Source organism: Oncorhynchus clarkii, chromosome 32 (assembly GCF_045791955.1).
Source record: "Oncorhynchus clarkii lewisi isolate Uvic-CL-2024 chromosome 32, UVic_Ocla_1.0, whole genome shotgun sequence".
NCBI lineage: Eukaryota > Metazoa > Chordata > Actinopteri > Salmoniformes > Salmonidae > Oncorhynchus > Oncorhynchus clarkii.
This window is the reverse complement of record NC_092178.1, coordinates 707,308-724,132: the sequence shown is the minus strand read 5'-3', so window position 1 is coordinate 724,132 and position 16,825 is coordinate 707,308. Positions and strand designations below refer to the sequence as shown.

At 43.2% G+C, this 16,825-nt stretch overlaps 1 protein-coding gene across 7 annotated transcripts; it reads right to left on the bottom strand.

The window, feature by feature from the left end:
* Positions 1 to 376: 376 nt before the first annotated feature.
* On the bottom strand, positions 377 to 16,774 carry LOC139392448 (SEH1-like (S. cerevisiae)). Of its 7 annotated transcripts, none has more exons than XR_011629675.1 (11): positions 16,187 to 16,774; positions 15,969 to 16,019; positions 11,640 to 11,786; positions 7,811 to 8,022; positions 7,285 to 7,383; positions 6,778 to 6,918; positions 6,264 to 6,424; positions 2,226 to 2,367; positions 1,252 to 1,685; positions 603 to 1,053; positions 377 to 504 (listed from the first exon to the last, which is right to left on the bottom strand). XR_011629675.1 is itself a non-coding variant. In XM_071140440.1 (9 exons), the coding sequence occupies exons 1-9, from the start codon at positions 16,295 to 16,297 to the stop codon at positions 1,658 to 1,660; spliced, it is 1,092 nt and encodes a 363-aa protein (XP_070996541.1). In that variant the 5' UTR covers positions 16,298 to 16,774; the 3' UTR covers positions 377 to 1,657. The 7 variants fall into 7 exon arrangements, 1 of the variants encoding a protein (XP_070996541.1); XR_011629676.1 differs by having other exon boundaries at positions 377 to 730; positions 791 to 1,053; XR_011629677.1 differs by lacking the exon at positions 377 to 504 and adding an exon at positions 508 to 538 and having other exon boundaries at positions 791 to 1,053.
* Positions 16,775 to 16,825: the final 51 nt, after the last annotated feature.

Below are 16,825 nucleotides of genomic sequence, written 5' to 3'. Positions count from 1 at the left end.
TTACTGGGTCATAGTGCAGTCACAGTGTGGTGGTAGTCTTTACTGGGTCATAGTGCAGTTTTACCTTGTATGGGGAACAAATCACATGATTGTGGGAGCACCTCCTCTAAGACTATGAATTAGGCTGTTTGAGAAGGTTTGAAACCTAAGCAACCTGCCTACACATAGTTTGGAGTACATTAGATCAACATAGCTACTGTAGTAGGTCAAAGCTGCTGAAAAAAAAAACAGTTTCAGACCAATGCCCACTTCTCACGTTTTTATAAAAAAGATTGAATGAATAGGTGAATGAAAAATTAAATGCAAATGAGTATGAAACATCAGTGTACACTTGACCACCAACCCAGTTGAACACCATGCACCAAGAGACTGTGAAAACACTGGATTAAACAAACTTTATTATACAGAATTAATAGTTTTTCATAAATTATTCATCGCCCCAAAGATTTTAACGTTAGTCTCAGACGTCGTCTTCTCAACCACCAGTCATCCAGGCAGAACCACCTCATCCACCAGTCAGTCAGTCAGGCAGAACCACCTCATCCACCAGTCAGTCAGTCAGTCAGAACCACCTCATCCACCAGTCAGCCAGGCAGAACCACCTCATCCACCAGTCAGAACCACCTCATCCACCAGTCAGTCAGGCAGAACCACCTCATCCACCTGTCAGTCAGTCAGTCAGGCAGAACCACCTCATCCACCAGTCAGTCAGTCAGTCAGGCAGAACCACCTCATCCACCAGTCAGTCAGTCAGTCAGGCAGAACCACCTCATCCACCAGGCAGAACTACCTCATCCACCAGGCAGAACTACCTTATCCACCAGGCAGAACCACAGGGTAATTTACATTATGCAGAACCCTCCAAAATATTACCTAGAACTCACTAGAACCCACATAGGGTTGCAAAACTCTGGGGTTCCAAAACTTAGGGTTGCAAGTTCCCTGGTTTTCAAGGAAAAAAAAGGTTCTGGGATTTCCTGCTTATTCTCTCCTAATTCCAGGAATGTTCCAACCTGGATTTCTGGGAAACCGAGACATTTTTGTAAAGTTACTCTAAACCCACCCATTATGTCTTAGAACCCACCGCAATGTCACCAGTGGTTCCCTCTCTCACCACACCTAAACCCACCCATTATGTCTTAGAACCCACCGCAATGTCACCAGTGGTTCCCTCTCTCACCACACCTAAACCCACCCATTATGTCTTAGAACCCACCGCAATGTCACCAGTGGTTCCCTCTCTCACCACACCTAAACCCACCCATTATGTCTTAGAACCCACCGCAATGTCACCAGTGGTTCCCTCTCTCTCTCTCTCACCACACCTAAACCCATACTCCCATGTAGTTCTACAGCAAAATATCAGACCCCCCATAATGCCCCAACCAGTCAGATACACCCCAAAAGGATACTTCATTCAGTAGCATAACAGTCAATATTGACATAAAACCCACCCTGGAACTTTGATCTAGAACCCTGATCTAGGAGTCAGTGTGGTTCTTGATTAGCATAAAAAAGGGTTCAGAGGTGTTTCTGGGAGGTTGGTCTGCAGGGTGAGGGAGTTCCCTTTCCATTCCTGTGTGTGTGTGTGTGTGTGTGTGTGTGTGTGTGTGTGTGTGTGTGTTCATGCAACAAGCAGCAGCATCAAGCCACTCTGTTAGCCAGGTATCAGCTGAGCTTTCTTTCTGTTAAAGGAAACACAAGAAAAGCAAACCAATCATCTATCAGTCAGACATGGTTTTACACAGGAAAGTCATGTTCTGACTCACAGGTATTTTACTAACAGAGATTAATTCCAAGTATTACTTGAACGTGTCAATAAAAAATTAAACAATGAGAGTCTATAGTCAAAGAATTGACGCAACTAATGACCAGACACTTCACAGTTGTCTATTATCCAAACTAGACCTTCATAATTCATTACTCTAGATCTATACACGGTACATTCCTCTCCATACAAATGACTCACAACAGAGGAAACCAAACAGAATGCAAATGTCAGTTCTTGGAAAGCCTCAAGGACTTCCTAGAATGCTCTGATCATTTATATAAATTATTAATTTATTACTGTTAATATTGTGTAATATGCTTGGATGAACCTAGAGGACCACAATGGAAATAACCCTTCCAGCTCTATTGTGTTTTTATCCTCCAGGATTTTTTTTAAGCAATGTGTTGTCTCAGGCTGGAGCAGCCTTCTCCAAATCAAATCATTCAGACCCTACCTTCCAGCGGAGGACGCTTGCAGCAGGACATGTTGTGGTCCCCCTGCTGTGCTGGGGACTGCAGCCTGACTGGAAGAGCCCGTCACTGGGCTACCATCTCCTCTCAGGATGGCTGTACACTTCCAGTTATCCATGTAGTTGGCTGGGGAGAGAGATAGACACGGAGATGACAAAGGACAGGGAGAAAGAGAGAGAGCAGAGTCAAAAGGATGGATGAAGAAGGACAGGGAGAAAGAGAGAGAGCAGAGTCAAAAGGATGGATGAGAAGGCTGACATCTGAGACACCTACTGTATACTGTTTATATGATAACTACTGTATACATGAGAACTACTGTATACTGTTTATATGAGAACTACTGTATACTGTGAATGTAAACTATTCACTTTTTTTGTCTTATATAATATATGCCATTTATCAGACAATTTAATCCAAAGCAATTTAGTCATGTGGGCATACATTTTTCTTAAAGTATGGATGTTCCTGGGAATAAAACCCACGATTGTGTTGTTGCAAGTACAATGCTCTACCAACTGAGCTACACTTATATGAAATCTGCGCCCCCAGGGCTGTATCGACCCCGTGCCCCCTGACTCCAACATAAGTGTATGTAAACTTCAGTCTTTAACTGTACACTACTAAGTATATAAAGTATTCATCCCCTTGGCGTTTTTCCTTTTTGTTCCATTACAACCTGTAATTTAAATGTTTTTTATTTACTTATTTGGATTTCAAAACAAAACAGTTCAAATTCGTGAAGAAGTGAATTGAAAAAAAAAGTTTAAAAAAAACCACAAAAAACTGAAAAGTGGTGTGTGTATGTATTCACCCCTTTCCTATGAAGCCCTTAAATAAGATCTGGTGCAACCAATTACCTTCAGATGTCACATAATTAGTTAAATAAAGTCAACTTGTGTGCAATCTAAGTGTCACATGATCTCAGTATATATACACACACACCTGTTCAGTATATATACACACACACAGCCCCCCCCTGCCCACGGTTCTGGTCAACTACTCCAATATTGACACCATTGTCACTCAATTAGGTTTAAACAACCTTCATTTTATGCAATCTGAGGAACTGAGGGAGGACGACAAATATTATTTTTAAACACCCTCGCTAGCACAGCGAAAAATAAGGGGTTCGGAACGTTTCAGCTAACTCTTTGCCCTGACCGAGTACCCAAAGAAACTTTACAACGACAGGAAAGTCTCTTTTAGTGACAAAATTGATTTGCGGTGGGAACAACCAGCACTTTTTAAGAGACAGGATACACCATAACCACAGGGGCTCCAGGATTATGTCCATCAACATCACAACTGTTTTAGAGATTGACAGACAGGGTCAGGTAGTGCTCCAGTGTCAGAATAACCAACAGAGGACTAATACCCTAATGTTTGTTCCTTTAACTCTTCCTTCTGGTGAGTCTATACAAACTGTTGTTCGATTCGATACGGTCAGAAAATGTGGTCGTAACATTAATTATGTTTTTGTTATTCCGTTGGTTACATCTAGGCAGATGCCCCAGGGGCAGGGTGGCCCACACATTGAATATTTTAAAATGTAATAAAACCTTTCCCGTGAATGAAATCATTGCTGAGCGCGAAGTTGATTTCATGTTTCTCACTGAAACATGGCTGTCTTCATACTGTAATGCCGCTCTTATTGAAGCCTCCCTCCAGACTACAGTGCTGGCCATATCCCTGTATAGGCCACCAATGTGTAACGGATGTGAAACGGCTAGCTTAGTTAGCGGTGCGCGCTAAATAGCGTTTCAATCGGTGACGTCACTTGCTCTGAGACCTTGCTCTGCAAGGGCCGCGGCTTTTGTGGAGCGATGGGTAACGATGCTTCGTGGGTGACTGTTGTTGATGTGTGCAGAGGGTCCCTGGTTCACGCCCGGGTATGGGCGAGGGGACGGTTTAACGTTGTACTGTTACATTGATGCTGTTGACTCGGATCACTGGTTGCTGCGGAAAAAGGAGGAAGGTCAAAAGGGGGGTGAGTGTAACGGATGTGAAACGGCTAGCTTAGTTAGCGGTGCGCCCTAAATAGCGTTTCAATCGGTGACGTCACTTGCTCTGAGACCTTGAAGTAGTAGTTCCCCTTGCTCTGCAAGGGCCGCGGCCTTTGTGGAGTGATGGGTAACGATGCTTTGTGGGTGTCAGTTGTTGATGTGTGCAGAAGGTCCCTGGTTCGCGCCCGGGTATGGGCGAGGGGACGGTCTAAAATTATACTGTTATACTATATACTGCTTATACTGCTTTCTACTGGGCCCACCCATAACCAAACAAATACTCTGGACCTGGTTATTACCAAGGGGCTTTCTACTGGACCTGGTTATTACCAAGGGGCTTTCTACTGGACCTGGTTATTACCAAGGGGCTTTCTACTGGACCTGGTTATTACCAAGGGGCTTTCTACTGGACCTGGTTATTACCAAGGGGCTTTCTACTGGACCTGGTTATTACCAAGGGGCTTTCTACTGGACCTGGTTATTACCAAGGGGCTTTCTATTGACATATCCTCTATTGTTGATGTTGCTTTATCTGATCACCACTGTGGATGTTTTACTACCTTGTACTACCTTAGCTCAGGGTAATACTGAACGCAATATTAAGAAACACCATCTGACCTCTGAAGTTGCTGCAGATTTTATTGAGTGTATGAACAATACTCCACCACCTATTCTGCCTTCCTCTTGTGATGATTTAGTAAACAACTTTAGTATTAAATTAAGGGCAACCATTGATGCCATAACTCCAGTACGGTTGAAAAAGGACACATCCAAACAGAGAGCCCATTGGATGAGTGAGGAAACTAATCATTTAAAGAGAAATTTCAGAAAGGCAGAGCAGAAGTAGAGAAAGTCAAAGTTGCAGGTCCATTTTGATATTCTTTTAGAGCAACATGAGCATGTCTTGCATTTCTACCTTCATTACTATTAAATCAGAATAATTAGAGTGCTCTTCTTGACCATTCATGGCCTGATAAATCATACCCCCTCAAACATATGTAAACTTTACTCCACATTAAAATGTGATGAATTTGCGGCATATTTCAGAGATCAGATAACAAACATTAGGCTGTGTATCAGTCAAGCAAGACCTGATGAGAAGTTTGATATGTGCCCTAGCCTACCACAAAGGCACTATGGATTTATTTTCCCTGGTTGACATGCTCAGGAAAGTGACATCACAACTTAAGACTTCTACCTGCCTTATTGATCCTATCCCCACCACCTTCTGCAAAACAGTTTTTATTGCATATATGAAGCAGTGCAAATCATTGTTAATCCCTCCCGGTCCACAGGAATTTTCTGCACTAACAACTGCTATGGTGAAACTCCTGAAGAAAAGTCATCTAGATTCTTTAGCGCTTAGACATTTTTTACCTTTCATTCTTAAGCAAAATTCTGGAGAAATTGGTGTTCAAAAAGCTACATTTTTTTTTAAAGTGCCACCTGTATATTAGAAACATTTCAAAATCAGTTTTACGTGCCCGCCACAGCACAGAGACAGCCTTAGTTAAAGTGGTCAATTATTTGAGCCAACACAGATTCCAAACAGCTCTCTGTCCTTGTACTCTTGGATTTAAGTCCTGCCTTTCACACAGTTGACCATAATGTCGTTCTGGACAGACTTGAGAAGTGAGTTGACCTACGCGGTCCAGTTCTAAATTGGTTTAGGACCAATTTAACAGGTCGAGAGTTTGTCACCCATGCTGAACATAACTCAGAGAAAATACATATCACAAGTGGCGTTCCAAAAGGTTTGATTTGGGGTCCGGTTCTGTTCAGTTTATACATGTTACCCCTTGGCTGTGTTATCAGAAAGCACAGCATTGATTTACTGCTATGCAGACGATACACAACAAAAAATTGGATTGTAGCTCCACGGATAAATTGGTCTACACTAACACCAGGTCTACACTAAACACCAGGTCTACACTAACACCAGGTCTACACTAACACCAGGTCTACACTAACACCAGGTCTACACTAACACCAGGTCTACACCAGGTCTATCCACTCTACCTTTCCAGAGCCGGACACAGCCATCATCCCCTGAGGAGGCAAGCAGGGTGCTGCTGATGTTCCAGGAGACTCTCCACACCTGGGAGTTGTGGTTGTCAAACTGGGCCAGAATCTGAACCTGCAGCTTAGTGGGACCAGACGACCCCGCTGCAGACTCTTTCCTGTAGAAACACAGAGACCAGCAGGATAGGGTTAGAAGATAGGGTAAAACTGGGCCAAGACCTCCAGCTTAGTGGGATCGGAGGATGCTGTGACCTCTCTCCTGTAGAACAGGGATGTGATCGGGACACCAGACAATCAAGTAGGATATATGTTTAGGGGTGACAAAAGATACAATGGTCACTTCCGAAACATCAGTTAAGAACTCACACCGAGTCAGCCTGGAAATGACTTGCACTGCAAACACTAACCAGCATGAAGATGCTCCACTGTGACCTGGCTGGTTGTGAATCCTGTCTTAGAAGAGATCTTGCTACTGGATGCGTGTAGGAGCATGTCCTTTAAATAAACTCACCTCAGTGGTATCAGCTTGAAGATGCGTACGTCTTTGGTGGCGATGGCGAGCACGTGAAAAGAGCGTCCCAAGTTGGGAGCAAAGGCAATGTCATGGACTGGATCTGTCACCGTCATCAGATTTTCTGCCTTAGCATACTTCCTGATAAAAGAGAATAATCAATAAAACATGGGATTCATTTACTTCCTTTCTACAACAGACCATAAGAAGAAGCTATTCAGACTCCATGTATTCAATCACAACATGGTGGCAGTCTGCCCTGAGACATGGCTCCTATAGTGGAGTCTCGGGTTGTTTATCCTGAGACATGGCTCCTATAGTGGAGTACCAAATGGCACCCTGTTTGACCAGGGTCCATAGGGACACTAGGTGAAATTTGAGACACAGCCTAGGTCTCCAGCCATGCGTCAGGGCAAGGTGTAGGTAGCTGTTAGATAGCAATGCCATTAGGTTAGGCACAGATGTGTGAAATGGGATGAGGAGAGGTGGTGCTACCATGATACAAACCTTGTGTTTTCAATGTATTCATAGATGTGAACTTTCCCGCTGTATGCTGTGTTGCTGTCATCAGAGCCCACTGCTATCATGGGGGCGTGGGCACGGGAGCTGCAAGCACAACCATTGGATGATGATGATGTTCTAGGTACAGCAGGTTTGTCTCTTCCTTGTGTTTCAACATGCAGCCACACAGTTATACTCTATAAACTAACAATCACCTCTGATGATTGGCTCAAGCACTTTTGTGTTTCAACATGCAGCCACAATGGAGCCTGGGAACTTCCACTCCTTCCTGCTTCTTAACATAGCAACAAGAAACAGAACTACTGTGGTGTTGACCACCACCTAGTGGTCAGAACAATGTTCTGTGCTCAGACCACTCACTACTGTCCTCATTTCCACACAGGTCTACACAGAGAAACAATGGGTCTGTTGGGTCGGTACTGCCCACATATCTTGAACATACCCATGTGTTGAATGCAAGTTAGTTCTGATAAATCTGAGTATGGTTTGCTAAATGATAGGAGGGCTCAACCTGGAGGGGCTCCAGGAGATACAGGAGCAGCTGAGTTTAGAGGAGATCTCCTGCTGCAGGGACCACTGGCTGAGGTTCATCACGTCTGGAGCCTCGTAGACCCTCATAACCCCATCTGCTGAGCACGTGGTCAGCATCAGACCCATGTGTTTAGGGGCAAACTTCACGTCAGTCACCGACGTTCTGCTATCCACCAGAGTGGTCCTCTTGATCTGGAAAGAGACAGGAGTGTGAGGGGGAGACGCACAGGGAGAGGGACACCAGTGCTGGGTAAGGATTAGTTGCCCCCCGGGGCCGGGCCAGTCGACACTCTGGGCTGGGTTGTCTCTTAACTGATCTAGACTCCACCTTTCACCCGGTTACCGAGTCCTCTCTGTTCACCGAGCTACTCTCTCCTTCTCCACATTTCTCACCCAGTGACTGAGTCCTCTCTGTTAAAGGAGAAGTTGACCCAAAATCCAGAAACTCTTAAGTGGTTCCATACATTGAAACTAGTTCAGTGGAGTTTGCCCTCCCCCATGTAGTGCTGTACTGAAACAGCTGCTGTTGCTGGATGCAGGCCTCGCTCTGCTCCGTTGCCAGTGAATTCATGATTCAGAAATCCCTGAAGTGTGGACAAATTGTTGTTTTATTGAAAGGGTACAGCCGAATGAACTATTTTTGTCAAAAAAATAAGAAAAGTACTATGAGTCAGAAAACGTGTACTTTCCCACCTAAAACATGTGTGATTATTTTATAGAAATGTTTTATGTAGCCGACAGCCACAGCAGTGGAGATGGGTAACAACTGCTAATGTGCAACCTCTGGGGGGAATCCCTGCTACATAGAATCAGCACCTTAGGCCCTTAAAAATCCTAGGCCTCTATGTGTACATGATATGGTGTAATGGTAATAACACCTCCAACATCAAGAATCAGGCAAGGCTACATACCTCAACATCAAGAATCAGGCAAGGCTACATACCTCCAACATCAAGAATCAGGCAAGGCTACATACCTCAACATCAAGAATCAGGCAAGGCTACATACCTCCAACATCAAGAATCAGGCAAGGCTACATACCTCAACATCAAGAATCAGGCAAGGCTAAATACCTCTAACATCAAGAATCAGGCAAGGCTACATACCTCTAACATCAAGAATCAGGCAAGGCTACATACCTCTAACATCAAGAATCAGGCAAGGCTACATACCTCTAACATCAAGAATCAGGCAAGGCTACATACCTCAACATCAAGAATCAGGCAAGGCTACATACCTCAACATCAAGAATCAGGCAAGGCTACATACCTCAACCTCAAGAATCAGGCAAGGCTACATACCTCCAACATCAAGAATCAGGCAAGGCTACATACCTCCAACATCAAGAATCAGGCAAGGCTACATACCTCAACATCAAGAATCAGGCAAGGCTACATACCTCAACATCAAGAATCAGGATGGGAAACATACCCCTGCAGTGTCCGCTTGCTTTGTTGCCTTCTCAAGCAAACCTTTGAATTTTGGCACTGCTCCAGATCCAGACATATAGTATCACTGTTCCAGATCCAGACATGGACATATAGTATCACTGCTCCAGATCCAGACATATAGTATCACTGCTCCAGATATATAGTAACACTGTTCCAGATCCAGACATATAGTATCACTGCTCCAGATCCAGACATATAGTAACACTGTTCCAGATCCAGACATATAGTATCACTGCTCCAGATCAGCACATATAGTATCACTGCTCCAGATCCAGACATATAGTAACACTGTTCCAGATCCAGACATATAGTAACACTGTTCCAGATCCAGACATATAGTAACACTGTTCCAGATCCAGACATATAGTATCACTGTTCCAGATCCAGACTTATAGCATCCCTGCTCCAGATCCAGACATATAGTAACACTGTTCCAGATCCAGACATATAGTATCACTGCTCCAGATCCAGGCATATAGTAACACTGCTCCAGATCCAGGCATATAGTAACACTGTTCCAGATCCAGACATATAGTATCACTGCTCCAGATCCAGGCATATAGTAACACTGCTCCAGATCCAGACATATAGTATCCCTGCTCCAGATCCAGACATATAGTATCACTGCTCCAGATCCAGACATATAGTAACACTGTTCCAGATCCAGACATATAGTAACACTGTTCCAGATCCAGACATATAGTAACACTGCTCCAGATCCAGACTTATAGCATCCCTGCTCCAGATCCAGACATATAGCAACACTGTTCCAGATCCAGACATATAGTATCACTGCTCCAGATCCAGGCATATAGTAACACTGCTCCAGATCCAGGCATATAGTAACACTGCTCCAGATCCAGACATATAGTATCCCTGCTCCAGATCCAGACATATAGTATCACTGTTCCAGATCCAGACTTATAGCATCCCTGCTCCATATCCAGACATATAGTATCACTGCTCCAGATCCAGACATATAGTATCACTGCTCCAGATCCAGACATATAGTAACACTGCTCCAGATCCAGACATATAGTATCACTGCTCCAGATCCAGACATGGACATACAGTAGCAACAGCTGTATCTTTCAGTATCCTTCGTTTTTTGGTCATTTCAGATTGCATAGCTCGTTCATATGCCTCGTCGTTCAAGTGCTTGCTTCACACGCAGCGATGCAAGGTTGGCTGCAGGAGTATTTACATCATAATTACCATTTCTAATTGCTCCAAACCATCTTCTGCATCTCTGTGTATCTTTTATCGGAAAACAGTGCAAGTCGGTGCCTTCTTCCCTTATTGTCCTGTATAAAGTGCAGCAGGGACCAGGAAACTAGCTAGTTCTTACTGTCATCTCTTTCTCCACCACGGGTATCTAACTTTACCTGCTATATGCCTAACTATCAACTTTTGCACCAGCTCCTTCTCCCCCCAAAGATCTCCGCAACAGGCTTACCCCCACGAGGGTGCATATACACACTTCATTTCTGCTACCGTAGCAGTCGGCTACATAAAATAATGATATCAAATAACCACAAATGTTTTAGGTGGAGAAGTACACATTTCCTGACTCCAAACTGATAGTACTTTTGACAAAAATAGCTAATTCGGCCGTATGCTTTCAATAAAACAACAATTTGTCCATACTTCACGGATTTCTGAATCATGAAATCACTGGCAACGGAGCAGAGCGAGGCCTACATCCAGCAACATCAGCTGTTTCAATACAGCACTACAGGGAGAGAGAGGGAAAACTCTGGGCATCCCCAAAGCAAACACCTCCTTTGGCCGCCTTTCCTTCCAGTTCTCTTCTGCCAATGACTGGAACGAATTGCAAAAATCACTGAAGCTGGAGACTTCACTAACTTTAAGCATCAGCCGTCAGAACAGCTTACCAATCAATGTTCACAGCCAATCTGTAAATAGCCAACCCAACTACCTCATCCCCATATTGTTATTTATTATGCTCTTTTTTGCACTAGTATCTCTACTTGCACATCTATCACTCCAGTGTTAATCCTAAATTGTAATTACTTTGCATCCACGGCCTATTTATTGCCTTACCTCCCTAATCTTACTACATTTGCACACACTGTAAATACATTTTTCTATTGTGTTATTGACTATACGTTTGTTTATTCCATGTGTAACTCTGTTGTTTGTGTCGCACTGCTTTGCTTTCTCTTGGCCAGGTCGCAGTTGTAAATGAGAACTTGTTTTCAACTGGCCGGATGGTTAAATAAAATAAAGAGGGTGAAAACTCCACTTAAACTAGTTTAAATGTATGGAATCACTTTGCAGTTTCTGGATTTTGGGTAAACTTGTCCTCTAACTGGCTCTTTCCTTCTCAATTCTCACCCAGTGACTGAGTCCTCGTTGTTTGTCATTGGACTCCCCAACGATCTCCTCCCACACAGCAGCGGTCCGGTCGAAGGAGCAGGAGGCCAGCACCTGACCAAACTCTGGATGGGCCCAGGTCACCCTCCACACTGATCCACTATGGGTCTGGACAGAGAGAATAAAGATGTCATCAACAGCTCTACCTCCACCACCTCCGCTTTGAACATACAATAAAGCAAAAGCATTTGTCTTTATGTAGTCTAATTAGTTCAGACTTTTCTTCAGCAGAAAAATTATACTGCGTTTGTCTCTTGTGAAATGTGTCCAATTTAGGGATGCACGATATAGTCGGTAAGCATATCGGAATTGGCCGATATTAACTAACAATGCCAAAATCGGCATCGGCTCCCTGTATTCTTTAACGCCGATGTGCAAAACCGATGTTGAAGCTGACATGCATACCTGTATAACGTAGGTAGATGACATAATGACGCTGCACAGCATTCCTAACTTAGATCCATACAGCAGACATAGTGGGATATTTTGTTAATTTCAAAGGAAGATAACAAAAAGGCCATATGCAACGTTTGTGCTGCTATTATTTCACGAGGGGAGAAAATGAAATATTTCAATACCACAAACCTAATTACTCATTTGAAAGTGCATCCCATCCAGACATTCAGCAACTACTTATAACAAAAGCGCACACTTCCAACAACTAAACAAGTTCAAGTCGAGCAGTCATTTGAAAGCGAAAGAAAATTTCAGCAGGACAACTTTAAGGCAAAATCCATTAACGGCAAGATAATGGAATTCATTGCCCTTGACAATCAACCGTTCTCTGTCGTGGATGATGTTGGCTTAAGCCGACTGGTTGAGCACCTCGGGCCCCAGTACACACTACCAAGTAGGCGCTATTTTTCAGATGTTACCCTAATAGAGTTACACAGTATTGTTGAAACGCACATCCGTGAGCTACTTGCTATGGGCATCACTGCTATTAGCTTCACGAATGACATTTGGACCAGCGATGTCAGCCCCATGAGCATGCCGAGACTGACAGCACAGTGGGTCGACCAGGATTTCATACTGAGGAAAGCCGTATTGCTCAAGAATGTGCTTGGTTCTCATACCGCTGCTGCCATTTCAATGGCATTTGAGAACATGTTTAAAACTTGGAAAATCTTCAAGAACAAAGTACACGCTGTGCTACGTGATAATGCATGGAACATGACAAAGGCTTTGGAACAATGCGGAGTGGCTAGTTTGCCATGCATGACACACACATTGCAACTGGCTGTGAATGAAGGTGTTTTGGCCCAACGCAGCATATCTGACACAGTGGCAACAGGTAGGAAGATAGTGGGTCATTTTAAACACTCACAGCTCGCATACAGCCACCTGCAACCTACAGTGCCTTGCGAAAGTATTCGGCCCCCTTGAACTTTGCGACCTTTTGCCACATTTCAGGCTTCAAACATAAAGATATAAAACTGTATTTTTTTGTGAAGAATCAACAACAAGTGGGACACAATCATGAAGTGGAACGACATTTATTGGATATTTCAAACTTTTTTAACAAATCAAAAATTGAAAAATTGGGCGTGCAAAATTATTCAGCCCCCTTAAGTTAATACTTTGTAGCGCCACCTTTTGCTGCGATTACAGCTGTAAGTCGCTTGGGGTATGTCTCTATCAGTTTTGCACATCGAGAGACTGACATTTTTTCCCATTCCTCCTTGCAAAACAGCTCGAGCTCAGTGAGGTTGGATGGAGAGCATTTGTGAACAGCAGTTTTCAGTTCTTTCCACAGATTCTCGATTGGATTCAGGTCTGGACTTTGACTTGGCCATTCTAACACCTGGATATGTTTATTTTTGAACCATTCCATTGTAGATTTTGCTTTATGTTTTGGATCATTGTCTTGTTGGAAGACAAATCTCCGTCCCAGTCTCAGGTCTTTTGCAGACTCCATCAGGTTTTCTTCCAGAATGGTCCTGTATTTGGCTCCATCCATCTTCCCATCAATTTTAACCATCTTCCCTGTCCCTGCTGAAGAAAAGCAGGCCCAAACCATGATGCTGCCACCACCATGTTTGACAGTGGGGATGGTGTGTTCAGGGTGATGAGCTGTGTTGCTTTTACGCCAAACATAACGTTTTGCATTGTTGCCAAAAAGTTCCATTTTGGTTTCATCTGACCAGAGCACCTTCTTCCACATGTTTGGTGTGTCTCCCAGGTGGCTTGTGGCAAACTTTAAACAACACTTTTTATGGATATCTTTAAGAAATAGCTTTCTTCTTGCCACTCTTCCATAAAGGCCAAATTTGTGCAATATACGACTGATTGTTGTCCTATGGACAGAGTCTCCCACCTCAGCTGTAGATCTCTGCAGTTCATCCAGAGTGATCATGGGCCTCTTGGCTGCATCTCTGATCAGTCTTCTCCTTGTATGAGCTGAAAGTTTAGAGGGACGGCCATGTCTTGGTAGATTTGCAGTGGTCTGATACTCCTTCAATTTCAATATTATCGCTTGCACAGTGCTCCTTGGGATGTTTAAAGCTTGGGAAATCTTTTTGTATCCAAATCCGGCTTTAAACTTCTTCACAACAGTATCTCGGAACTGCCTGGTGTGTTCCTTGTTCTTCATGATGCTCTCTGCGCTTTTAACGGACCTCTGAGACTATCACAGTGCAGGTGCATTTATACGGAGACTTGATTACACACAGGTGGATTGTATTTATCATCATTAGTCATTTAGGTCAACATTGGATCATTCAGAGATCCTCACTGAACTTCTGGAGAGAGTTTGCTGCACTGAAAGTAAAGGGGCTGAATAATTTTTCCACGCCCAATTATTCAGTTTTTGATTTGTTAAAAAAGTTTGAAATATCCAATAAATGTCGTTCCACTTCATGATTGTGTCCCACTTGTTGTTGATTCTTCACAAAAAAATACAGTTTTATATCTTTATGTTTGAAGCCTGAAATGTGGCAAAAGGTCGCAAAGTTCAAGGGGGCCGAATACTTTCGCAAGGCACTGTATACAGGAGCAGCTTGGAGTGAAAACCAAAAGGCTTAAGCGAGACGTTTCCAACAGATGGAACAGTACTTTTTACATGGAGAGCCTGCTGGAACAGTACGTTTTACATGGAGAGCCTGCTGGAACAGTACGTTTTACATGGAGAGCCTGCTGGAACAGTATGTTTTACATGGAGAGCCTGCTGGAACAGTACGTTTTACATGGAGAGCCTGCTGGAACAGTACGTTTTACATGGAGAGCCTGCTGGAACAAAAACGAGTGCTTGGCATTTACGCAACCTGCAACAATCAGCACAAACCAGTGGACTCTCATTGGAAACAGGAACACACACCTAGCTCCATTTGAACAACTGACTGGAGAAATAAGCTCATGAGCTGCTTCTGCAGCAGACGTGATACCCTCGGTCATGGCATTAAAACGCCTGCTCAACAAAACTGCCCACACAGACCGTGGGGTTAAAACTTGCAAAAGTACTGAAGGCTGTGAACAAGCGAGTTGGTGGCATTCTCTCTGAGCCTCTTTACTGGGTCGCCACCATGCTCGATGCTAGGTACAAGGACTGCTACTTTGATGCAGACAAGAAACAGGGTTTACATGAAATGTTAGACATAGCTGGACAATATGGAAACGGACACAGTGACAGTTTTACTGGTAATGGGGACATGCATAAATGACCAACAAAATAACTTTTTGGTCCCTGTGTGTTTCAACTATTTAACTGTACGACAATGCTTAAAAGGCCACACATTAAAAAATAAAAATAAAATTCAAATCAGTTATTGGTATCGTTTTTTTGGCAAGCAAAATATTGGGTATCGGTATCGGCCAAAATGTCATATTGGTGCATCCCTAGTCTAATAGTGATGGTCATACTGATAAACTGAAAATGAACAGAAGCGTTAGCTAGCTACCTTCCAACAGGCAGTGAAAGAGAATAGAAACATTACCTTCCAGCTGGCAGTGAAAGAGAATAGAAACATTACCTTCCAGCTGGCAGTGAAAGAGAATAGAAACATTACCTTCCAGCTGGCAGTGAAAGAGAATAGAAACATTACCTTCCAACAGGCAGTGAAAGAGAATATAAACATTACCTTCCAACAGGCAGTGAAAGAGAATAGAAACATTACCTTCCAACAGGCAGTGAAAGAGAATAGAAACATTACCTTCCAGCTGGCAGTGCAAGAGAATAGAAACATTACCTTCCAGATGGCAGTGAAAGAGAAAATAACATTACCTTCCAACTGGCAGTGAAAGAGAATACAACATTACCTTCCAACTGGTAGTGAAAGAGAATAGAAACATTACCTTCCAGCTGGCAGTGCAGTTCCACTCTCCGTTGTCACTCTTGTCCCACACCTTAAATGATGGATAGAAGAGACAGGGTTATTTCAAACAGATGGCTTTGCCAGGAAGAACTAACTAGCTGGCTTGTTCTTATAAAGTAAACGTAAGACCAGGGGATTCAAAAGGATTGGTTTGTTGTTGTTAGCTGGCTAACTAGTTCAGAGCTTTCTTTACTTTACCTTGACACTTTGGTCACTAGAGCAAGTTGCCATTCTCCGGCCATGGAAATCATATGAAACATCATGAATAAGATCCTTGTGGTCCGCTGCAATACTTCGAGCGACAAACATTTCTGTTTGGGGTAAAGTCTGCTCGATAAATGTAGCAACAAATATACCACGTTACATGTGAGTTTACTATACTATGGGACAGGTTGCATTGGTCGACGCCATTTTTATAAAAAGTCGTTGAAATACGCCACCTCTATCTTCATAATATTTGACTGCCCAATTGTGCCGATGCAAACTATATCATAGTCCCAAACTATATGAATTAATTATTCTCTCGAAACCAGGTCGCAGTCACTATGTGCCTTAAAAGTGAGCATTTATTATCTCGAATGACATAAAAAATCTTTGTTTTTGAAAGATACCGAAGGTTTCCTCTAGTTACCACAGCCACAAAGTCTTTAACGTAAAAATGCATACAAATAAATATATTTCCGGTCTTAATTTCCGGTTAGGCATAATGTTAGCAGTTTGGTTTAGGCTAGATTCAAAATCACAGTTTAAAATGAGTAGTTGAAGAAATAGGCGGAGTTTATGACTGTGGTAAGTAGGGAAACCCGATACCGAAGGACCCTGTTTGGCGCACGCGCA